The sequence below is a fragment of the Manduca sexta genome, chromosome 15 (assembly GCF_014839805.1).
Source record: "Manduca sexta isolate Smith_Timp_Sample1 chromosome 15, JHU_Msex_v1.0, whole genome shotgun sequence".
Lineage (NCBI taxonomy): Eukaryota > Metazoa > Arthropoda > Insecta > Lepidoptera > Sphingidae > Manduca > Manduca sexta.
Window position 1 is genome coordinate 241,393 of NC_051129.1, and position 27,346 is coordinate 268,738.

The 27,346-nt window shown below is 36.0% G+C and overlaps 1 protein-coding gene across 1 annotated transcript; it reads right to left on the reverse strand.

Annotated features, from left to right (window-relative positions):
- LOC115446431 (alanine aminotransferase 1) lies at nucleotides 1-26,605 on the reverse strand. The gene is made up of 10 exons (XM_030173097.2): nucleotides 25,838-26,605; nucleotides 10,916-11,005; nucleotides 9,328-9,422; nucleotides 8,476-8,666; nucleotides 5,550-5,752; nucleotides 4,762-4,890; nucleotides 4,328-4,534; nucleotides 3,567-3,710; nucleotides 3,087-3,201; nucleotides 1-2,366 (listed from the first exon to the last, which is right to left on the reverse strand). The coding sequence occupies exons 1-10, from the start codon at nucleotides 26,063-26,065 to the stop codon at nucleotides 2,215-2,217; spliced, it is 1,554 nt and encodes a 517-aa protein (XP_030028957.2). The 5' UTR covers nucleotides 26,066-26,605; the 3' UTR covers nucleotides 1-2,214.
- Between the last annotated feature and the right edge of the window lie 741 nt (nucleotides 26,606-27,346).

Below are 27,346 nucleotides of genomic sequence, written 5' to 3' on the forward strand. Positions count from 1 at the left end.
TTTTCTTTGTATTAATTTATTCGATATAACAATGGTAACAAATTGAAAATTAACAAACTTCTATAAATTCCGCAAGGAGTGACCACACATTCGATTGCGTCACAAGTTACAAATAATAATATAAAACTTACAGAACATTGTATGTTGGATAATAAGTAGTATAAGGGCTAGAATGATTCTATACATACATACAAAATAATAAAATTGATTTAACCTTACGGCCCACATATTGTGACGTCGTAAAACAAATTTCAGCAACGTAACTCGACGTCGCATCAAACATGACGTCAGGTGGCGTCGTGTCGAACTCCCGACGTCACTAGACGATGCGTCGAACTTGCAATATGAACAAAGTTGAGTGTGACCAACATAGCTAAGCTAACTTACATTTGCTTTTACGCTATCGATTGGTTTTTGCTCAACTTTCATACCATCGCAGCAACTTCTAGCGACGTCATTGTAATATCATTGGTAACAAGCCGACACAAAGCTCTGTGTCGCAGTAGCCTGGTGTATGCCCATATTTTTAGTTATCAAGCTGCAACTCAGATATCATTTTAGAGACAAAATATTTCTCATCATATAACAAGTAAATGGCACTTGTATTTAAAAAGAAATATATATATTTTATAAACAAAAAACTGCCTTTTTAACATATTAATACATTTTCGACTCTGAACACATCAAAGAAATGCAAAGGTTTATAAGAAAATTGTGATAATGCAGGGGTGTTTTATGATTAAATTTCGAGAATAATGGCTCTGTAACGAGTGAGTGCCGCTGGACTGGTCAGCTATTGCAGGATTTAAATGCGCGGTATTCTTGCATGCAAGTTGCAGTATTTGTGGATGACATTACTCGCATTTTGAGATTCCAGTAAGGTGAGGGATTATTTTTTATTCAGTTCCTTACATAAAAAAGATGCCTCCTGCCAGCTCAACGACTCACTACTACCAACCCATAAGAAGCCTTAAGTTCGAATACACAACCTCTTTTTACGAGCTAACTTATTATATGTCTTTTGGTTTAACTGAGTATAAACCTGCAGAGTCATTCCTAAATGTTCGATAGCTGGACGTCGGACGACCAACCAAGTTACGACTAGAAATAATAAAAATAATATCATACAAATAATAAACATACTTATAAATAAATGTGACACAGAGAATATCATTAATAATATAAAAATAAATTTATAGTGTAAAAAAAAACAGATTTTTCATAAATTAAATTAAATAAACATTTTAAAAATACAATCGAGGTAGAAACGATCGAAATAAAAGAAAAATGATACATAATTTTAAAATTAATTTAACATTAATAACGCCATCTCGCGGTACACGCTTGAACTATTAAGTATCCGAAATATTCTCGGCTACATTTCATTATTTTGTCTTAAACACAAATTCCGTGTCACTTATAATTGAATTACATAAAACTTAAAAAAAAATGAAGTGGTGATGCATCCATTAGTATCTCTCGGCAATATCACAAACCTTACATAAGAAAATTAGAACAAAAATGTATGAAGACTAATCCGTGGTCCGCGTTTAAAACTTCAATATGATCTTAGGAACATAAGTTTTTGCTTGGATAGGACAATACTAAAGATATGTAAAAAAATCCTGTTCAGATGATATAATAGGCTGCCATGTTGTAGCCAAATAAATATACTACATAGGCAGATTGGATTGCAAACATTGTCGTTAGAAAAATACAACGGTAAGTTGTTTTGGGTATGTAGGTTTTGTACGGTCAGAAAAATTCCAAAGGCTTCTAAAATCTAGTTGCTATCGCCATTAACGTCTTAGAAGAATTAAATCCACCAGACTTTTGTGTATCTGTACAAATTTTTACTCATATCCCAGTATTACTAAGTACCCATTAGACCCTGATCCGTCCCCATACAGAGCATACAAATTGAAATTATATCTATTGTGTGATAGTGCATTCAAATAATACAAAAATACTTTCCAACGAACACCGCACTGATGTATTCTACAAGTGACAGATCACGTGACCACAATTCCAGCAATCTGATTGGCTATGTCAAATGCACTCAATACGCACCGGGAGCGTAATGTTGACTATTACAGCTGATCGTAATTATATTTGGTTTCCATCGCACTTATATAGACACTTCTTTACTACAATAGAACAATGCGGTATTTTTGCAAGTATAGAAAATATCAATTAATTTAACTAAGTAGTGGTTCAGTTCGAGAACTCGGCGGTGAACTTCTTGTGGAAGGCCTGGAAGATGTCCAGCATCTCTTTGAGGAGTTCGGGCTGCGGCAGGATGGTGGTGCGGAAGTGGTAGGTGCCGGGACGCTGTCCGAACCCGCTGCCGGGCACCACGCAGATACCTGCAACATTATTAGAGTATGATTATAAAGATATAAATGAATAAGTGCAAAAAATAAATTGTATTAAAATAATTTGTATATGTCTAGTTTTTATGTATACAACTATGTATACAGCTTTTGCTCGCGGCTTTTTTCGGGATAAAAGTAGCCTATGTTTTTCAGAGACTCAAAATGTTGGGTAGTTTTTAAGTTTATCGCGTATAAATGCAATAGAAGCTCTTAAAAGGAATAAATTTACTTAGATTTTGTAACATTTTTCATTGATGCTCCGTTCCTATTGGTAACAGTGTGATGTTATAAAGCCTTTAGTCTTCTTCGATAAATTGACTATTAAACACAAAAAGATTTTTTCAATTCCAAGTATTTCCTGAGATTAGCGCCTTCAAACAAACAAACTTTTCAGTTTTATACGAGTATAATAGTATAAATTAACATAAGATTAGTGTCTTACTTGATGGGAAGTGCCTGTTTGAAAATATTAGCAAAATCACGGAGCAAATGAATTAACAGTAATTATACTATTTTTAATGTCCTACACTAAAAACAATACACGGTGCTTGACGGTATAGACAAAGCACCGACACAGCTGGATACTCGACACATAGCACGTGCCAGCCAGTAGTAGTAGGGAAGCTGAGTGGACAGTGACTTCTATGTTGAGGGACACTGAGCCCGTAGTAGTTCGGGCCGCGGTGCGAGTGGACAGTGAGTGTGACTGACCGGTCTCCTCGAGCAGCCTGAAGGCGTAGAACGTGTCGGGCGTCTTGCCCTCGGCCGCGGCCGCCTTGATCGCCTTCGGCGGCAACTCGAACCGCGGGAACGCGTACATCGCGCCCTGCACACAATACAGTTAAACCAACACTTATACTTCATATTAATCATTTAAAGAGAAAGGTAAATTGCAAGTATTGAAGCTAATGTTTGATCGTATTTCATTTGAAGAGATATATGTTATTTTTAGATCCACGAAGCGAAAGGTTTATCATTGTTTTGTACTCCATAATCGTTGATGTCTCATCCTCTCCTTGTGCCAGTCTTGAGCCGAGGTTCGGAACCAGTTAATTGGTTCTCCTCAGGTCGCTTAATATTCAAGGGTTGCGAGCGTCTACAATGCTCACCCGAGAGTCTGGTGTGTTTATATAGGCCGGCCCTTGTCTGGCTAACATATGTAAGTGAAATTAAAAAAATCCGTATCCGCACCTGCACAATATTGCATTTGAACCCTTCCATCTGGTTGAATGTGTCGACGATCATCTTGGCGCGTTTGTTGAGGGAGTCGAGGACGGCGGTCTTCTCGCGGATCCACAGCTCGTACGACGCCTCGCCCGGCAGCGGCGGCCGCGCCTGAAACACCAACGTATTATTGCCTCATGTACATATTACACATCATGCTGCCTAATGTAGACCAAACGGTCACCGGAAATATGCTTGTCAAACTTACTGGATTTACATTACTGGTGAGCCTGGGAGGGAAGATGGTTTAAAATATATGCTAATTGTTTTTAATAAAATGACCACATAATTTGGATATAAGTCTAGTGTCGACTACATGGCTACATCTATACCAGTTGACACTATAATACAGCTATCATTTACCTGATCAGTAGTCAGTAATTTGCCTATTTATCAATAGAGCATTTGACTATGTTTGATTTTGTGCAATTTTTAATACGTTACAGCAATTAAATACAAAAAAGAAATCCTTCTGTTAAAACAACATTAAAATTCGATAAAAAATGGGGCAGTAATTCAAATTTCAAATACTGCTACGTTTAGAAGTGGGCGTGCAGTGGGGATATCGCTCCATCTCTTTCTTTCGTACACCCGTAATGCCCGCTGACGTCACATGCAAGTATCCCTTTTCTGTTTCTTGACACTGACCCCTACTACCTAACCTCAATGGTTATCTATTATCAGACGTGTACTATTGTTTCCAGTGACTGAGTTATTTGTGTACTCACAACGCAGTCGACGGCGGTCTGGCCCAGCGTGGAGGGGCAGAGCATGGCGCTGATGCACTTGTAGAGATGCGCCTGCACGTGTGGGTCGAGGTTGACGAGCTCCATCCAGCCGCCGCGCAGCCCGCACTCGCCCATGTAGCCCTTGCTCACCGTCATGAACGACGCCAGCTCGATGTCGTCGAATGGAGAGCCGATTTCTCGCAGCACCTGCAACGACACACAAAAATTACTAAATATTAAATTAATAATTAAAAATATTATTATAACAAAGAAAATAGGGACGTCTATTAATTACAACGTCTATAAATTCAAATTCGAACAAATTTTCAAAATTACCCACATATTCGAACTAAATTGTAAACTTGAACAAAAATTCATTCAAATCACTCCATAAACTTTAAAATAATCTACAGAAGAGTGACGTGACATGTGACCTTCTTGAAAGAGAAGAACTTGCTCCCCTCCGCGTACACGTTGTCCTGGTACACCTCGTCCGCGAACAGGAACAGCTTGTGTTTGTGCGCGAACTTTATTATCGACTCGATGTTGTCGCGCGTCAGCACCTGCAACGGACCACAGAAAGTTTCAACTAATGTTAGCATACTCGCCAAACCCACGCCTTCACTCTCGACAGGGTAGGCAGTGACAGTATTGGTGCAGTGACAGTGACAGTCAGCGGGGTTTGTTAATCATCGAAAAGCGAAGTCAGTTGACACTCTAAGTGCACTTTACTTCACTTACAATCAGATGCAGAGGTCACTTTGCAGTGCTCGTAAAATATATATATAATTTAATAGTTGTTGTGTACATGGCCACTCTATGGCAACTGAAGAGTAAATACACGTCAGGCTGACGCTTGTCATTGTAATAAAAAAATATAAAAGAAATGTACTAATATGTTCATTTTATTTAATGGAACTGATCGCCATATCCGTCAACACATTCAGTTTGGGACAATGCATTTGAAATCTGACTTCTGATAATCGAATCTAGAAACCCACGTTTCACAGCTAAATACAGTGCCATCATAACAATAAAGCGACTGATGTCGAAACCTAAAAGTTAACTTCCATTCATTTCACTCTTTTCATATTACAGATTCCTCGAGATCCAAGTCGGTTTTCTCCAATTTATATATTCATTAACCTGTATGTATCGGCCCAATTATATCAGAGTTGTTCCTCATTAACCTGTATGTGGTAATATTATATTTCTCACTCACCTGCCCAGTAGGGTTGCCAGGGTTGATCACCACCAGAGCCCGCACATTGCAGTTCTTCGACGCGTCCGCTAACGCCCTCTCGAGTTCCTCAATGTCCAGCCCCCACTGGTGGTCCTCGTCCAAGTAGTATCCCACTTGCTCCAACCCATACTCCGCTAATGACGCCGAGTATAACGGGTATTGCGGGATAGGTATCATCACGCCTGTAAAAAAAAAACGAAAGTTAATCTTCGTTTTGATAATTGTTTCTGTATTTTTACTGGCAAAAAGTGGCGATAGCCTAATTGGGTGTGGAACGGATTGCCGAGACGAATGTTCAAAATGACCGGAGGTTCAAATCCTAACAAACACCTTTGATTTTTCTAAAAAATAATCATGTGTGTATTATTTGTGAATTATCGCTTGCTTTAACGGTGAAGGAAAACATCATGAGGAAACCTGCATACCTTAAAAATTCTCTCTAGGAATTTCGAGGGTATGTGAAATTTATCAATCCGCACTAGGCCAGCGTGGTAGACTAAGGCCTAATCCTTCTCAGTAGTAGAGGAGGCCCGTGCCCAACAGTGGGACAGTATATAACACAGGGCTGATATTATTATATTATTATTATTTCACTGGCAAGAGACAATTAAACAAAATGGTGATAAAAAACCGCCATTCTAATAAAAAATGCATACGTCTGTGATAAATGCACAGTATCGTCTTATGTTGAACGACAAGGTCACAGGAAGCGTGACAAAACGTGGACGACGGATGCTCACAGCATGTTTAGTAAGTCATAAAATATATATACATGAAAAGAACATCATCACTTATTACGTAGGTTCATTGAATGACAGGGTAAAAATCATTTTGAATTTTCAATAGAATTATGTATTACAACGTCTTTTATTAACGGCCATTTTTGCAATAGTATTAAGAATCATGTAATATTTAAATAAAAATATATTTTTTTTCAGCACACAATCAACGCCAATCATTACGCGGAGTCTGGTTGTAATTGCATTCAATTGTAGCAAGAAGCACATTTATTACTACAATATATTCAACCTTCGATACTGCGACTCATGAATCAATATTACTGTGATATCACAACACATTAACAGTAGACATGCTTATGGGGAATTCGTTAATCATACTTTTTGTGGCAACACTACTTTTAAAGACGACTAGCCGGTTTAAAAATGTATTCAAACATTCAAAATAATTTGTCAAAGAGAATCGGAAACCTATTAGTTTCAATATTGGAATTTTTGTTAATTATCTTTTCTGCAATTGTATACGGATGTTTTATTTAATGTGGAGAATATTTCCCCACAGTCTTTTACTAGTAGCTCTACCTATATGAAAATATTTTTCCAGAACAAAAGTTCCTCTTATGGTATTTGAATCCCTACTAGGGGATTTAAAGATTATAAAGCTGTATGATGAAATGGTATCTATTAGAATTATTAAAATCGATTTAGCTGTTCCAAATACTTTGGACCGATACTAGCTTAGACATATATCTGGCAAATCCCAAAATCATCTGTTTAAAAAACAAGACCATAGCAAAAATGGACAAATATATACCAGTTATTACTGGACAATTTTATCTAAATGTCAACGAGATACAAATAGATTCTCATCACCAAGTAGTGAAACAATTAACCAATTCCACATACATTACTGCTCCGTACACACTTCGCAATAATGAATATTTTACTCCATCATACATTACCGTTAATGTATGGCAAATTGATGAATGTGACGGAACAGGTGTAAACGTTCAAGGTCAGATATGAATGGTTTTCAGTTAATGCTCAGTTGTAACTGTTTTGAGCTGTTGCCAAGTGTCGGCGCGTTCGGTAATTAGACAAATTCTAATTTCCAATGCGCGAGTGTTAGAAACAACTGTTGTGAGTGATGATTAAAATTTGTATTAGTCTTTAGCATTGTTTACTTTTGGGTTTGAAATTGCCTTGCAGTTTGTAAGTTAAGTGATGCGCTGTAAGGAGGTTTACACCTTACAGCACCTTATATGAGTTGGGGGTGGAACAAAGATGATATCCAATAATAATATTGTATAATGATATTAGCCTAGTGTTATACTATACTGTCCCACTGCTAGGCACGGGCGTTTGAGCCTTAGTCCACCACGCTGGTCTAATGCGGATGATTAATTCACACACCCTCAAAAATCTACAGAGAACTTCTCAGGCATGCAGGGTTTCTCACGATGTTTTCTTTCACCATATCCAATGATTTAGACAAAATGTGCAGCAAAATAGCAAATGGGAATATTCAAAACGTTTGAAAAGAAAAAGGGCAACCGTTGGAAATACTGCGATATAAGTATTGTGCTAGTTATCAAGAACGAGGAAGTCCATCGGTCTCACACCTAGTACAGATCAAGACAATTTGTTACGCTGGCATCAGTCCCTGGTACCATCATTCAAAGCTCCCTCCACACACTGCGGGAACCATTGAGGGTTTAGTCTATTGACGTAAAACAACATTAACTTCATAAAGATCGCAGCAACTCGTAGGATGCTGCTTTCACCGTTGTTTAGTGGATTTCTTATGACAGAAGATCATGATGAAGACACAATCACTTTTTTAAAATCTAAATTTAGAAACTGATCGTAAATTCACGATCATGTCGCTCCATACGTCCGCTTTACGCGTGTCCACTCTCTATTCACTATCACAAAATATTTCTTTATTAAAACCCAGCCCCATCCGCCACAGGACCCGGTAAAAAAACTATTTAGCAGCGGCGAAGGGTCCATATAACCCGATTCCTGTCAGCTTCCCTTTCGTAATTAATGTAAAATCATAAGAGCGACTTGCCGACCGCATTTATGCATATGAGTACCTATTTTTTGTGTCGGGTTACCTTTCGGATAACTTGGCGTATCGCCACTGCTATTTAGATATAACTTACCGGAAGGTTTCCCGCCGATGTTGTTACACAACAGCTGCAGACAGTTCTTGATGGCGGTGGAGGCGCCGGACGAGAGACAGATGTCCTCCCAGTTGGCGGGGTGTCCGTCGCGCCGCTCGATGTACTCCGCCACGTGCCGGCGGATGTACTCGATGCCGTGGGATGCTGTGTATGATCCCACTGAGTTGCCGCTGCATAATAATGTCGCCGTGGTTACTTTTCTACCTGGCTATACCCACATATTGTTTTCTTTACCAACACTGAGTTGGTAGGTAGGTGTATCTACTAAATGGTACGTCGCCTGTTCAGTAATAAAAGAGTGGCAATACAGCGGACACTCTCACATTTTTTATCCCCGAAGGCGTAGGCAGAGTCGCAACTTGTGCAGTGTGCACCCACTTTCCGCCGTGTGTAAGTATTCCGTCCCATGATATGATAGGGGGAAAGCCATATCAGGCACAAATGCCCAACATCGGAATGATACCTAGTAGAGATACCCGGTATCACTGTGCCCGACACGGTATCGAACCCGAGACCTCAGCACGGTAGTTGTGCCGTAATACAACCGAGGCAACGCCAGTGATGCAATTTTAATCGCAAACCAAGTAATAAATAAACTTTGAGATTTTCTGATAACTTCGAATAAGTATTGTCATGTGACAAGACTTTTGCTTTGTCTTTGCTGCTGTTTAAGGACAAGTAGAACTATCTTCAGATCCTAACATTACAATATAAAAGAATCTATTCGACATTATGTCCTAGTGAGAGAACGACAATGTCTTCTACCGAAATTTCAGAATTGAAGCAATAATTCGATAGATTAAACCGTTCAAAGACCTTTGCGGCACTTACCCGCACGCGCCAAGAATTTCTCTCGCACGTTGTTTCACGTCTTCAGGGTAGTCTCCCTTCTCGATCAGCTCCGGGGATGTGACGCAAGATATGACCTACAACAATTTTATCACGATCATAGACGAGTTTTAACATCTAGTACATACTAGTAATATTTTAACAAAAACCATGATATTGTGTATTATTCAAGGATAACTAGTTTAATAAATAATCGATATCGTGCAGCGACGATTTCTGTATTCAAATATATTTCTTATACATTTGAGTGTGCTTAGAAAACTAAACATATGGCGGGTTTTAGAAAATCATTGAAGTACCTTGTGATATGCTCTTATGTTCCATTGTTACAACCTCAATAAAACAAAGCCCATTCTAACATAGAATTTATTAAAAAATAAACAAGATTTTTTTGCCGATCTTTGGGTACAACTATGAACATATTATGTTGGTGATTGTCGCTACTGAAACTTTACAGATGTTTTTAGTGGTAAATGTTTACCTTGAATATTGACTAAGTTTCTTATACAGGAAAATAATAGAATAATATTGTATATTTAGTTATTTAGCTGGAAGAGAACATGTCACGTGGTATATGGCGCGACCTACTTAATAAAATAATGCACTGAGCGTTGTGTGCTGCCGGGAAGTTATTCTGTAAATAGTCAACGTTGAGAGCGAATGTATGCGGAACTCTTACAATTGGAATATAACCCTTATATCAAGATCGATACAGCAATTTCTAGAAAATATGAGTCTATTTAAATAAAAATAATTTTGAAAATCACACCTTTATAGATTTCACAGCTGCCATTGAAGAATAAAAATTATTAGAAAATTAGTATGAGACGGTTTTGCAGTAAAACAACGCCATCTTTTCCATTTATTTACAGCTATATAATATTCTAAGGGATCGCGACAGCTGCAATAGACAGCATGCCAATCAACTCGTTATATTCTTACGCAATTTAGGAAGGCCTATATTCAGTAGTGGACTTTATGTGGCTGATGATGATGATGATGATGATGATTCTTACGCAAACGACCTTTATATTGTGTACATCTCTTAAAGGTCATTTTACAAAACAAATACTCCCAAACAGTTCAATAAATGGCTTCCATACGTAACGTCGTGTTATCACAAATGATAAGAGTTGTGCAAATATTATTACATGTTACACTATGTTACGACACTGATTACTAAAAATACGTGATGATTTATTATTTGAGTGATGTGCAAATAATGTTAAATGAAAGAGTAAGATACGTACATTTTAATACTATGTATACAATGGCTTACACAGGACCCCCCGAAGATGTCAATTTATGCGTATGGATATCAACAATGAAAGTATTTCATACAAAATCCCAAGTACCAGATGTGAGACGAAACTAGAATTAAATCTTATAGGCATATCAAACAACCGGCCCTACATAATTTGTAACAACCATAACTCCACTTCGCTTCACGTCGGGTGCAATCTAGCCACTTTGCCTAACTATTATAAAAAAAACATCGCATTTCAGAACGATCGACCAATTAGTTCAACTATAATTTCGCCAAAGAAAAATTATATTCGTTTCCGCTTACCTGTCTGATGAATGTGATGGGGGTCTGTCCCATGGCGTGCGCATCTCCGATGTTGGCTTTGATCACCCGCTTGAAAGGCTTCTGCGCACCCTGCAAACAATCACATCATAATTATTAAAATCATAATACAATTATTAAGGAAGGAGGAAGCGAGAGAAATATGCCAGAATCGTCCAAAGTGGCAATTCAGTCTCTGGCTACCTGTATGGAATAGAAGCGTGATGATACAATTAAAATTTATTTATTATATTGCTACTAGTTTTTGCTCGTAACTCCGCCCGCATGAGGGAGTTTTCCGGGATAAAAGGCCCGCTATATATTTTTCCGGCATAGAAAATCGATTAAAAGGAAGAAATATTCCCCGTTTTTACATTTTTCGTTGATGTTCCGCTCCTATTTGTCATAGCGTGATTTCATATATCCTATAGCTAATATATTTATAATAACTATTGTATAAAACACACTACAACAAATTTTATTCTAATATAAATTTACAGAAATGAATAATTTAAAATTTCCTTAACATTCGATACATATTACATGAAAATGATGTTCTTTTATGTAAAACTGGGTAGATTTTTACATATTTACTTTCCTTTACCTTTCCTACACCTGGAACCCGAACTATAGAAACTGGCAAAGCGAATGTGACAATGGTTTGAGTCAATTCGAATCCGAAACGAGACAAGTGGCCGCATGTTCCTTTTATCTCTAACGCTCTACAGCTGCATAGAAAGTCCATTCTCTGTCGACATTTTATCCCTTCCTAAATATCATAATCATAATATAGTAGCTACCAAGCTATTTGCTTCGCCATTACTCGAACTGAATGAATAAATACATCTTATACAGTAGCGAGCTACTCATATTGAGTGAAACGAGATACCTTTGCGGTTAGACTCGTTCAATACATATTAAGTTTGCCTTCAGTTTTTCCACTGATTAATATATTATAACAGTTGTTGCGGTTTTTCTAATATACACCAGTAATGGTATTATATTGTAGCCCTGTATTAAATCGTTGCACAGTTGGGCACGCCGCACGGGTCTCCTTCACTATTTCTTTTTGGATTAAGTTGATGTGATAACGATTTGTGCAATTATGTATATTATGTAAATGTTTTACCAAGATACATGTTATCTCAAGATAATAGTAGCCTATAGTACTTGGAAATAATGTAGCTTGCTGTTAGCGAAAAAAAAAAATCGGTGTGGTAGTCTCCGAGATTAGCAAGTTCTAATAAAAGAACAAACTCTTTAGCTTTATACATTAGTATAGATACCGTAACCACTCATAACCTTAGAGTTTAATAATAATTACATAAACAAATAAGCAAAGTCAACTACCTCCGTGTCCACTGTTGCTTGAATAGAAGTCAACAAACTGCATATGAAAATAACACCTAGTAAATATTATATAATATTTACTAGGTGTTATTTTCATATGCAGTTATAATAATGTTTAAACTTTGACAAAATTAGTGCATAATATAACAATAGCGTAATCAATCAACTGTTCATGGATTTGTTCAACTTGGACGATATGTGCAATCCACGATATCGATTCATTATGACTTGCATTTATGAGTATTGCCGACGATGCTGTAGGAACCCTCGCATCAGACGATCAATCGTTTTTCCAACACTTTACATACCCAAGGTATTCTTCTCAACGTCTGCCTATTCTACCATACCTTTAAAAGTCAACTCAAAAGAATTGCTCGTGTCCTGTACTACGAAACATCTAACGTCTAGTTATACCTAGTCTTGCCATAAATATTGTAATAAAGAAAAAAGAAAATTGTTAACTGCAAATAACATTTATTACTTTTACAGTGTGTCAGTTTAATACATAAATATAAAACAATTAAAAATATAAAAGCTTATTCGAAGTGGTCTCCATTGGCTGCAATACAGTCCTTTAAACGATGAGGCCAGTTATCAATAGAAGCACGCACTCTTTCCATGGGAAAATTCTTCACTGCCAATCGTATAGATTGTTTTAGGGACTCCAAATTATCATGGCGTTTAGAGCAAGCTGTACTCTCTAAAACTGACCACAAATCATAATCCAGCGGATTAAGATCGGGACTAGACGACGGCCAGTCTTCAGCTCTGATGAAGTCCGAAACGTTCGATTCCAACCAAGACTGCGTGGACCGAGCTTTATGACCCGGCGCCGAGTCTTGCTGGAAGGACCATACTTGGTTATTGAACATGGTGATGTTAAGGGGCTTAACTACCTTCTCAAGAATGGTATCTTGATACACTTGTGCCGATGTTTTGATACCTTTTTCACAAAAATATGGCTCAGTCACTCCTTCATAGCTAACACCCCACCAAACCATCACTGAAGTCGGATAATGTCCACGTTGCACTCTGTCGACTAATTGGGAAGCTTCCTTAGAGCTTTGAGCATAAATACGGTCATTTTGTTTGTTAAAATGTTGCTCAATTGTAAAAATTTTCTCATCCGTAAACAAAATTTTTCTGTGACCTCCCTTTGCGTACCGCTTCAGTAGTTGTTTCGATTTTACCACCCTATTCTTCTTTAAATTATCAGTTAAGAAATGGCCAGTGCGTCTCTTATAGGCTGCAAGTCCTAAGTCATCTTTTAAAATACGCGACATGGTTCTAGGTGCTATCTTCATTTCCCGAGATAAAATCTTTTGCTTTCGGACAGGATTTCTTCGAATTCTTTCCCTTACTGCTTTGACCACCTTTTTCGTACGAACACTACGTGGACGGCCAGATCTTTTTCTGTCACAAACAGAGGAGGTCTCATTGTACCTATTAATAGCCCGGTACACAAACATTTTACTAATACCAAGTGTATGGAGAGTTTTAAAAATTGCATTTGGCTCCATACCTACTTTGTGTAATGCTATCACAGCGATTCGGTTCTCTTTATCACCCCACACCATTTTAATATCGCAAAAATATTTTACAATGTATTGGCGCCAAAATGAGAAAACACAATGAACAATCGTATAAAAATGACAGATTCGAAATTCAAATGTAATATTTTTTTATAATTAAGTGTAACAGTATTTATGGCCAGACTAAGTATAGATACTAGCTTTTGCCCGCGGCTCCGCCCGCGTTATAAAGTTTTTCAGGCTAAAGTTTTCCGTTATAAAAGTAGTAGTTTCCCGGGAGCCTATGTTCTTCCGGTCTCAAACTGTCTCCATACCAAATTTCATCTTAATACGTTGGGTAGTGTTTTATAATATATTTTTTAGAACTTTTTAAGTAGAACAATCCCGTCATACATCATTGTTGCATAACTTTAACCGTTTACGCAGCGCAGGCAACGGAAGCTCTCAAAACTAATAATTTCCCCTGTTTTTGCAACATGTTTCATTACTGCTCCGCTCCTATTGGTCATAGCGTGACGATATATAATCTATAACACTCCAGGAACAAAGGGCTATCCAACACAAAAAGATTTTTTCAGTTCAAACCGGTAGTTCCTGAGATTAGCCATTACTCTCCGCTCCTATTGGCCATAGCGTGATGATATATAGCCTATAGCGGTCCACAAATAAAGGGCTATCCAACACAAAACGCATTTTTCAGTTGAAACCGTAAATTCCTGAGATTAGCCATTACTGCTCCGCTCCTATTGGTCATAGCGTGATGATATATAACTTTGAGCACTCCACAAACAAAGGACTATTCAACACAAAAATAATTTTTCAGTTCGAATCGGTAGTTCCTGAGATTAGCCATTACTGCTCCGCTCCTATTTGGTATAGCGTGATGATATATAGCCTATAGCATTCCACGAACTAAGTACTATCCAACGCAAAAAGAATTTTTCAGTTTGGACCGGTAGTTCCTGAGATTAGCCATTACTGCTCCGCTCCTATTGGGTATAGCGTGATGATATATAGCCTATAACACTCTACGAACAAAGGGCTATCCAACGCAAAAAGAATTTTTCAGTTTGGACCGGTAGTTCCTGAGATTAGCTATTACTGCTCCGCTCCTATGGGGTATAGCGTGATGATATATAACCTATAGCACTCCACGAACAAAGGGCTATCCAATGCAAAGGAATTTTTCGGATTGGACCGGTAGTTCCTGAGATTAGCGCGTTCAAACAAACAAACAAACAAACAAACTCTTCAGCTTTATATAATAGTACTAGCTTTTGCCCGCGGCTCCGCCCGCGTTATAAAGTTTTTCAGGCCAAAGTTTTCCGTTATAAAAGTAGTAGTGTCCCGGGAGCCTATGTTCTTCCCAGGGTCTCAAACTGTCTCCATACCAAATTTCATCTTAATACATTGGGTTTTTTTTTTGAGTTTAACACGTTCAGGCAGACAGATGCAGCGGGGGACTTTGTTTTATAATATATTTTTTAGAACTTTTTAAGAGGAATAATCCCGTCATACATCATTGTTGCATAACTTTAACCGTTTACGCAGCGCACGCAACGGAAGCTGTCAAAACTAATAATTTTTCCCCGTTTTTGCAACATGTTTCATTACTGCTCCGCTCCGATTGGTCATAGCGTGATGATATATAGCCTATAGCACTCCAGAAACAAAGTGCTATCCAACACAAAAATATTTTTTTCAGTTCGATCTGATAGTTCCTGAGATTAGCCATTACTGCTCCGCTCCTATTGGTCATAGCGTGATGATATATAGCCTATAGCACTCCACGAACAAAGGGCTATCCAACACAAAAAGAATTTTTCAGTTTGGACCGGTAGTTCCTGAGATTAGCCATTACTGCTCCGCTCCTATTGGGTATAGCGTGATGATATATAGCCTATAGCACTCCACGAACAAAGGGCTATCCAACGCAAAAAGAATTTTTCAATTTGGACTGGTAGTTCCTGAGATTAGCGCGTTCAAACAAACAAACAAACAAACAAACAAACAAACAAACTCTTCAGCTTTATATAATAGTATAGATTTAATTGGAGTCACATTAAGACCTTATAAACCTTAGATACAAATAGCTGTCCTAACAATTATTTTAGAATTATTTTTATTTATCATACTTCGTAAATATTTAATTTTACTATTAAAATTCATGTCTACACAAATAATATAACAGACACATAATTAACTGGTATCAAGCGGAATTACGTATAAGTACGTAAACACTGTAATCAATGCAGCGAGTGTATTATCAACAATAAGAGTTGTTAATGAGAGCAAACGTTACGCCATGCACGACACAATTTCTTATCAGTTTTCACTTATATTGTCAGTTCGGTTTGATGAGTTAGAGAGGAGAGAATCAAAATACAATTGTTGATGCAGTTTTGCAACTGCTTTACTTGTATCACGAGCAATTTGAGCGAGCTAACCGTATTTTAGAGGCTATCTTCTCGAAATTTATAATTATAAAAAAAAACAATTATTTTATTTATAATTATAAAATTCAACCAAAATGATTAATTCCTGGATCTCCTCGTAAAGTAAACATCATTTTATTTTACAACCGATACTATTAATAGACAATTTAATAAGGAATATTTTCCTAGTTTAAAATGTTTAAAGAGACCATAAATGGTTTTTTTTAATTCATTCGTAGATTTTTACATATTCTTACCGTAACACGTGCGACGCCAATGTATGGAACGAATGCTCAATGTCATTTGCTCGGGGGACTGTCTAACATGATTTCAAATAAATTGTTACAAAAACACTTTAAATTTGAGATTACAAAGTTTTATAATGCACTGGGTTCGCCGTTACAGAGACATTAAATATAATAGAATGGAGTGTAGAAATACCTATAACATAGCATGTAGTCGAAACATAGACCTAACATTGCATATTAACTCACACATCACATACATAACTATGGAAAACCGGCCATTGTAGCAACTTTCAAGTTTTGGGAAATTAATTACATTCATATTTAATCATATAGTACTTTATAAACATATATTCTAGCTTTATTTTTCATAATGCAATCTATAACTTGACATAAACAATGTAAATTGTAGATACGTTTTAAGATTAAAGTTCAATGATATAATATTTCGATCAAAGGGCATCTGCGTTATTATAAACAAGTTTATTCATCGAGTTAAAGGAAACTCGTGATTAAAGATAAACAAATAAAACATAAAGAGAAAACACGAGTCAGGATGAATCAGCTTAAACATGAATATTTATAAGATTTAAAAAAAACAACAAATAAAGTATTAAAGCGTTGGCACTCTTTATAACAAAGACAGCTCAGTTGTATTTTCTTTCACGATTACCTGACGTTATAAATTAAAATTGGAGAGACGCTATCAATGCCATAGGAATTGGGAATGCGCTACCTTATGATTTTTTAAGGGTGGTAGGATATGTTTTATATGCGCCTGAATAGCGACCACCGTACACAAGGTGTTAAAACCTGCCATAGTGGCCCACGTAAGTGTCTCGCGTTTTGGGATCTGCCTGTGTATATCCAGTCCTAACAGACCGGCAAATTTGCATCGACTGTCGAGGGTAATCATCTCTCGTCAGTCGACATCCTATTGGACTCCACTCCACTTACCACCAGGTGCAGTGACGTCACTTTGCCGTGGACGTATGGAAAAAAGAAAAGGCATAGACGGTAAAGGAGAATGTATTAGACTCCAAACACTTAAACATATTTGATGCAGTCACCTTTCTCTCCCCAGTTGTAACGCAGCCAGGCTCGCAAGCCCAAGCACGCCTATCCGCTTACAATAATCGAATAAACGAAAGCAATCTCGAGTCATTATTCCATTAACGACGTGGTGGCACTCGGATGCACTGCAAACTGGGTCTCAATTTTGTATTACAAATCAGTTCTCACGCAGAAATATCGCCGGAAAAACAAGCATGTAATTAGAATAAAAAATTGCTTTAAAACACGCTAATACATGATCCTTACTCCACAATAATCAACTACATGGATGTCTTCTAGTCCTAAAATAAGGAATCACTGACAATTCTTAATAATATTTCTTCATCCTTATATTACATAACCACGTAGTTTCTTGCTTAGGATATCTGCTAAATTAAAACATCGTATGACATTTTGCTAACATTGTTAGTGCGTCACAAAAATTCCACGCGGAATTTAAATTTCCACAAGGTTCACACAAAATAGAAGCCGTGTAACCACACGATATCCTTATCAACCGCAGCGCGCTTAATCTGAGCCGGTGTTATTGCTCCGTTTATCTCCGCTCAACGTAATGGATAGGATTAAATTAACACGTGTTACAGATGAGACAAGTTTCGACATTTTGACTATGAAAATAAAGCAATAGAGTAAATGAGTGCGCATACGCAGTTTGTCATAAAAATTATGAAATGATGAAACGTAAATAAAGCTTAGGAATTAGCCCAGAAATTTAAATATTTATTTTATTATAACGTACAACCATACGCATAATTCAACAAAGCTAATAAACATCTATATCGTTTTAAACTACTATGACTTAAAAGAGACGTGATTCCAAAACAACCAGTCGAAACAAATATTTACATAACACAAACATTCGAGACAAATGATGAAGTGTTAATTGTTAACAAAATTTGAGCAAATTTGCATGTTTAGAATATGATATCTAAACAAACGAAAATTGTTTTAAAGTATTATGTCTAAATTCTTCAGTTAACAGACGCTATGAAAAGTTAGATAAAGCGAAATGACATCTATATTTCGAATTATCTATATTTATTCTTCGATACTTTACAAATGTATACTAATAGTAAGCTGACGAGTTTGCTTGTTTGAACGCGCTAATCTCAGGAAATACTGAACCGATTTTGAAAACGATTTTCACTAATAGGAAACTAGAATACTCCCAAGTACTTTTATCCCGGAAAAGCTTTGTTGTCACGCGGGCGTAGCTGTGAGCAAAAGCTAGAATAACATAACGGCATAATTCGCAATAGGCTTAACTAATAGTTCAATTAAACAATTATTATAAGTTTATATCATTTCAAAATGTAATATTACTTTTGAGGCCGAGGGAAAGGCCACTGACCGCCAACAATTCATTCGTACCACGCTAAACATGTTGATTAGCTAACTTCTACATTGCTGTTATAATTTCCAGAGTAAACAAAACTCAGATAATTTACATTGTAGAGACCACATTATTCATAAAAAATCCTGTTGCAACAAAACTTTATGTTATAAAATAATTGACCTGTCATTGACATTATATCAGTTATAATTGGCAACGTGTTTATTTATACACCAGAATGTATAAATTATCTACAAACTTACTATCAATTGACAGTAAATATACTCAACTATTCTACCATTGCCATTTATTTTTAATAACCTAATGCCTTCGCGAAATGCCTCCTATAGCGGACTACTAAGCATTTACAAATATGTAGGCAGTGGATACCGTTACAACAAAAAAGTCACATTCGAAATATTCAGTTACACTACTTATTATGCGATCAGACGGTATTTCAAACTTATTACGAGATAAAATCGACTAGGCTGAATGTGATTTATATGATAACGAATACTAATTGTACTAATCAAGATAATAATAATGTAAATACCGATTTCATAATAATAGTAATATTTGTCTCAATCATAATTATTGATGTCAACTTATCATCAACACAAAATTACGACAGTGTTTTCTTAACTTAAATCGCCTTCATTTGCAGAGACTATAATATGGAAAAAACGCAACGAAACACGTTTTTTATTTATAAAAAAATGTCTCTGGTATAAAAACGCAAATATTTAATACATCGAGTTTAAATTTTCGTCTACTAAGTCCTATTTCTTGTCATTTGACCACACTAGAAGCAAACGAATCCTAATTTAATTAAATCTATTTAGAATAAACTCGTTACAAAGTCAAACACAAATAAATTGTAGTGCAATCGAATAAATAATACACTACCTTTTAAGGTATTTTAATAACTCCGTCAAGCCAATATCCTTGAACGGCTAACTAAACAAGCTTGTAAAAGGCGCAACATTCAATCTAGTCACATAACGGTATTGCTGTTACTGATAACGCGAGACAATCTATCGCTGATAAGCGCTTACATGTTAATGTTATGGAATATTTGTTGCAAAATATTCCAGCCCTACGCAATGATTGATGTTTGGAAACTCTCTTGCCAACAGCTTCCTGATAAATGATAGCCAGACAGTGTCTAAATGTGAGACGAGACGCCGCAAAATCGATTCTCGCTCAAAGACAAATATTTGGGTTTTCTTAAGTTGATGAGACCATAATATACAGAATATAGTATACTGTGTGTATATTCAATGTGTTAATTTAATTATAGAATGTAATTATATAAACATATCCTAGTGTGAAAATCTGTCATGAGACGCACTAAATATCTGGGCATAAAAATATTATGGACTGCCTCGGTGGCGTAGTTGTATTGCATGCCCGGTACAATAGCGCTCTGAGGTCCTGGGTTCGAATCCCGGGTCGGGCAAAGTGATATTTGGGTTTTTTCTGCTCAGTATCAGCCCGGAGTCTGGAATTTGTGCCCGATATGGCGATAGGCTCGCCCCCTATCACATCATGGGACGAAACATACTTGGCGAAAAGTGGGTGCCTTAGTTGCGCCTCTGCATACCACTTCGGGGATAAATGCGTGATATTATGTATGTATGTATAAAAATATTATGACCAAAACATCATCGATTAGTGACTTCCACACGGTCGCTATATTATGGGAGGCGAATTTAATTAAGTCCAAACATGCTCCATTGTTAATGAAGCCATACAAGATGCCAATACGGAGTTCGGTAGAATTGATACAGTTGACAGTTCTATGACCTCTAAAGCACAGAGGGTGAATACAACAGGAAGGGGCAACTGTTGGGGGTGGAACAATTGACACTTGAAGCCCATCTTTCATTCGTTAAGTAAAAGTAATATATGAACGTTATAGGCATAAAATATGTAGTTCGATTGCATATTTTTATATCAGGCAATGTTATTTGTGGATCATTTTGTTTCATCCAATTGAATATTTAAGTCTTTTTAAAAGATTAGTTAATCTAGGTCTTGTGAAACAGCCGTTCATATCGATCGGGTGGGGTGCCTCGTGGACTACTGGCGCAATGCGGGCTGGTTACGTATTCTCACAAGACCATTTGGGGACTCTAGGCAAACATAACTAGGGCTCATCGGTCACTAAAGATTCTACAGTAATAAGAAACGATATTAAAACTTATTTCAATGTGTCAGCCAACAGACATTAGGGATGAAATGGCTGACAGAAAGCGTAACGCTTCTCAATTGTGGAAGTCCGTTTCTTGCATCCGATATAATGAAAGATTGACAGTATTAATCTATTTCCTTAAAGACAACATTTCCAGTGTCCAAAGCTGTTTTCAAGAATAATAAAATCACGATAATAATCGGATGGAATGTGACCACCTCATCAACATTGCCTAATATTGTTACCCATCTACAAAACTGTACAAACATAATTCCAATTCCCAGAAAGCCACGTAAGGCATAACCCGATATTTGAACAATTGATGCAACGGCCGCCCAAACTGGTCTCGACTGTACGCTGGTAGATTGTGCTGTACGTATGTTTAGCGGACACCTGGCTGACATTGAAACGACCTTCACAGCACCTTAGCTTGTACAGCCAAGATTGTGGGGGACTTATAACATACAAGAGAAAGATAGGAGGAAGAAAAAATCTATAAAGTGGGTTCAAATAAAATTAAGTATCTACATTTTTTTTTTTTATTGGACAATGTTATTTGCCAACTCGATTTCATAATAGACTGGTGACTCGAAAATCATTTATAACCTCTTGAAGTTTAATGAATATTTTGAGTTATTTGAATAATTTTGAATTTAATTTTGCCAAAGATGCCAATTCCCACATAACTAATTAACGAGTTGAGGGTATTTTTGTTGATAAATAATTATTTACCTTTAAAATACTTCTAACCAAATTTTAGGATTTCACAACGTAGGTATTTACTCAAACTTGTTAAATATTTTGCACTTATAGTATCTAATTGCAGTTTTGTGCTATTTATGATTATGACACCTTGGGATTTACTGCTTCATTGATTGATCGTGAACTACAAAAGCCGCTAGATAAGGTTTCAGCATAATTAATTTCCGACTTATTGGATTTAGATAATCCTTAAATATTGAACACAGTTTTTAAAAATACATTTGACGTTATCAATAAAAGATAGATATCGTAGAAGATAGAAGCCGTAGCGCAACGCGCTTTGAGTCGGCTAAGTTCAAAGCCGTCATTTACTGATTTAGTTTAGACTTTAGATACGTGCATTAGGACAATTATTGCTCGCTCGTAGTTCCAAATATTCACAATAGACTTTCAATGTGGGGTCTGAAATTAGGACGATGACTCTAAATCATCGATTTACATTATACATAGCTAGTAACATAAAACTAATGTCTTGCCCTAATAGCTTAAACTACTTTTCAATATATGGCCAACCGCAAGAGACATGCCATATTAACATAATTTTATATGAAATGAGTAATGGCTTCCGATCACGACAGCACTGTAAAGCTGCGGTTACATTTAATGCGCGCTACCGACCCTGTACTGGTGCAGCCTGCACTATTGCGGTTTGCCGCAACTGTCGTCTTCGGAATCATATTAGACTTAACATCTTATATCTCAGGACGAGGGGAGTCGAGAACAATTTAATGCTATAGGGATCTATAATAACAATGTCTGAATTCTAAGCATTCTGAAACTTTAGTTATTATTTAGTTACATTAAAGTTAATATACTTATGTACTTTGTGAAAATTTTTGTTCTTTTCGTATTATTTTTTTCATTCATATATTTTAAAGTTTTCGGGTTGTTATTATTTTAATGATTAACGATGATAAGTTTCTACCCAATTGTGAAACTAAGATCATATTGTCAGAGCCACCCTGTACACATATAATGAAGACTACTAAGTAGGGTATGAAGTATGCCGTACCATCAGTTATAATCATAACCCTGGATAAGAACTACTCCAGTGTACAAGACATCATATTGTTCTAATGAGCACGCCACCTGTACTCGTGGTTATGTGATAACAAGGCACTGAGCGTTCTATCGTCACTCCACTTGTTATGGAGATGTGAATTAGTTGGAAACTGGTGCTACGGCTAACTAGTTTATTTAGCTTTTCAATTCGTGATTTAAAAGGCAAATTTTTATTACGAGTTCATTAACATGTTTAATATTATGTATCTTCTTGTTGTGTTAAAAAGTTTTTGTTAAATTTAAATTTTCATATCTATCCCAATTTATATAATCTAAATTAAGTTGAGCCTTAATTATTTAAAAGACATCCGAATATTCAATTGAAATATTTTTTAAATACTACGATAAGTATAGTTAATATATGTTAACTACATACTATATGTAGCTACATATACATTACTTAAAAATATGCCGCAATGCAGGCTAGTCTTAAGGCAAAATGAAATCAACCAGGTTCCTAGTAATCGCGCGATAATTTTATTTTTATTGATTTATAAAACCGCGTGCTACGTGGACGTCAATTCTAACAGCGCAGCGTGACAATCACGTCGCAGTCGCAAAAAAGCGCCCTCTGAACGCGCCCTTACTACTTTATAGCTTTCAACCGCCGACATACTAAGGGTGTATTCCGCCACGACTCCCTGCGGCTAATTTGAATGCGGCTTAACGTATTGATTTTAGGCGACCACAGCTGCAAAATAAATCATTGTATACACCGTTTGCTTCCGATTTCGGCGGTACTTTCGTCTGCGGTCGCAAATACCGTACCTGTGCAGTTTGCACCTGCGGTTTACCGTTGCGTGCATGCTAAAATGAACATTGACTCTGTTTAAAGGTCACAACTCTTAGCTACTGGAATCTTCACATTGTATGTAATATTGTCAGATTGCAGAAAATAAGTATTTGAAAATTATCTACTCCTTTACAAATAATAGTAGTTGGTTATGTAAAATACAATCATATTAAGAATTTTAAAAACTGTCACTAATCAGCTTTAGGTTTTTTTCACTTCTCCAAATATGTATATGGCGTGACTTTACTATAATATTATATTTATTATGTATATGATTGTATACTTAAAATACTTATCATTCCTTTCAATTGCAAGATATTGATAAAAAATTATGATTAGATGGTAAATTTATTAGATCTTGATACATTATTATAAATATTGCAACAATAAAATATTTACTAGCATATCAGGCTCATATAACTATATTAACCTTAAGATTAGGCTGTCTATTAAAAACTTAAACATAGAGAATAAAAAGATAAATACATGCAACAGACAAACACATAGTACTAAGTCTAAAACCACATGGAGATAAATAAATTATACCTAATGCAGTTATCAATGTCATCCAAAAGTAATTTTCCTGCTAGATATTCCCTTCCTGTCCTCAAATAAATTACTAATATTAGAAAATCCTAAACCTGCAACTAACAAAACATCTGAAGAAAGCTATCTCTGCCATAAAAAGCACAAGCCGAGCAATGTGATATAGGGCTCAAATTATTATTAAAATAACTTATTTATAGCCTTTAAAAGCAAAGACTGACTGCACAGCTGGTATAACTGGTTGTCGTCATCCTTGGACATAGAGTATGCCATGAATTTGCCTTTACAGCCATGTTATTGGCTAGTTACCTATTTAAACTTAATTTGAAGGACATGTCATTTCTAGAGCAAATAATATTTGATACTGTTATGTAAGTAGCAGGTGTGTTTTCAAGCAGAACAGTCTTGGGTTTCATTTGCCAAGTACAAATTGCTTGTCGCTTGGTTGCTCTTCATTAGACTGCTAAATGACCTTCACCATGAAAATTGATGTTTTTATACCATTCAAGGAAATTAACGCAATTAGTGTTTACTTTTTGAGGTTTTAGTTGTTCTTGCTAAATTGTATTGTTAAGTTTTGATTAGATATTTCCTGAAGTATAGGTACTTTAATTATACAGAAAATTAGCACTTGTCCTAAATATTTTTTTGTGAAGTAAAGCAAGACCCAAACCTTTTGATGTTTTGTGCAATCTAATGCACTGTGCATTAAAAAAATGTGAAAGAACTAAACCATCTGAATTTAATTAAGAGTATAATTGCAGCATTTTTGTAAAAAAAGAACATTGTAGAACATTTTGCTTTGGGATACTGGTGCAGTGTTGTTACATTTTTGATACAAAAATATCTATTAGATCAACAAATGGCTATTCAAAATTTACACACAATATTTTATCAAATAATAAGACTTATCTAACATGGCTTATGGACATTGAGGGTTTTCTTTGTAATTGCTTAACCCACTCACACAATGCACACTTGTGTCAATAATGTATGTAACCACTCACAAAGTTAATTCTATGCTGCATTATTTTTTAAATGGTAATAATTGTATGAAGTGGTTTAAAACACTCAATTTCTATATCACATTTTATACCTCACTCACCTGCTATCTATTGGCTGATCCACTTCAAATATTTGATAAAACCTTTTGAGAAATACCGTCAACTTACACCAACAGACTAGTTTAAATATTGTTACAGTATTTACAGTTACATAAATGGGCTGTCTTAATGAAACTAATTCCAACATTACTCATACACTAATTGTTTACTTCCATCTATGGTTCATACATTATTGACTCATAGCAGACAAATTTCATATGCCAAAAAAGTAGTTTAAACTTTAATCATGATGTAAGCTCAAAATATGGTCACTCACCTGAAGTGGGGTTGATACATTTACTATATTGACCTTGTTTTATGTATTACAGTTATTTAATGCACGAAAACTACTTTCACCTTCAATTAATAAAAAAAAATCAATAAAATTATAGTTCATAACTACAGAATTAGCAAAAAATATCAGAAAAAATAATTATAGAAAAGTTTAGGGCGGTAAAACGAGGCGTCAAAAATAAAATTCGAAATTTAAAATTACCTTCTCCAGCTCCTTTTCGATTTCCGCAGCGCGAATCACCAATGGACCTCGCACTGCATATTCCAACTTCAAAATATTAGGGTTGATGTTGTCAATGGTAATTGCTTTCGATGCCATGGTGCGAACGGTACAGGAAGGCTTAAAAAAATTGATTTCTGCTAACTCGGAACGTCGCACGACGCCGGCCAGTACGCGACTAGCGCGGCTTACTAACTTCACTTGTGACATGCTGCCTAATCAATTTTACTACTCGGATTACGTCACTTACTGTTTCGTTTATCATGCACCACGCACTATCAACTAATAAATCAACCAAAAATATATTGCACTTAATCGGTATTGATGGTGGGAAATTAAAAGCACAGGACACTGGGTAAAAAAAATCACAAAACCGGTTGGTGTTTGCCGCCGCGCACCAAGCCGATCGATACGTACGTGCGCTCGCAAACTTGTAAACAGTCGTCTGCTTTAATATATGTTTCTCCGATAGTATTTAAGATACACACTGATTTTAATCAACTGTAATTGTTTTTTATTACTGACGTAACGACCTTCCGGAAGGTTATCTTATCAACGGAGATTAAAAGAGCAAGGATTCGCAAAATAACAAAAATAAGCAAAATGATTGCACATAACAGAAACACTTTAGTGGTCACACGTTTAAATGCAAAAACTATTCTAAATAATAGAGGAAAAAAAATGGAGCAGTTAGTAGTTACGTAAAAGGTTCAATTTTTATATTTGTTTATTTTGATCACAAATTGACATTGACATACGTCACGTCGGTTATACTTCGGTTGGCAGCACACGCGTTGCTGTGCCAACATAATGTTCGTGGGTGGTTTACCATTCATAGAACTACAAGTAGCAGTAAATCCAAAAAAAAGTAAATCGCAGAAATGCGATTTTATTATAACACATATTCATATTATTATAACTTGGAATCCAAATATTATCTATTAGATGTGTTACAATAAATGCAATAGCGTAACTGGAAAATGAATCCTATTTGTAGTATATTTTTTACCCCTAGTAAAGTAATATTATCCTTATCTATTTAATAAAAAGTATGAACAACTGAAAAAAAAATGATCCGCAATAATAAACAACGTTACATCAAGAATTTCATAAGAAATGTTGCCATTTCTTTATTTGAAGTTCAACCAATTCATATTATAAGATTTCATTTGATGAAGTCTTTTATTATTAAAGTTGAAAGAATGTAGGTAGATTATTCAATTTATAATCAAATTATGAAGTCATGATAAATTAATACTTCTACTATTATTAATGGGACATGATCGGGAATATTTTTGATCTCTCAAATTATATGTAAACTCTGAGAGAAGTTGAAAAAATATTGAAAAGTCATGAGTATACTCATAGCTGACTTTTAAGGAATGATACTACCACCACCACCACCGCTGAGATAATTTTTAAAGTAGTGTACGTAACATCTACTTATTAATTTCATGATTCTAACAACTCCATTTTCGATAACAAGAAAAT

Coding starts and splice junctions, on each gene's coding strand:
- LOC115446431 (XM_030173097.2), bottom strand. CDS start 26,065: ATGTCACAAGTGAAGTTAGTAAGCCGCGCTAGTCGCGTACTGGCCGGC. Junction 4,891..5,549: donor CTGGCAACCCTACTGGGCAG/GTGAGTGAGAAA, acceptor GGTCCGTTGCAG/GTGCTGACGCGCGACAACAT. Junction 4,535..4,761: donor AGTTCTTCTCTTTCAAGAAG/GTCACATGTCAC, acceptor GTGTCGTTGCAG/GTGCTGCGAGAAATCGGCTC.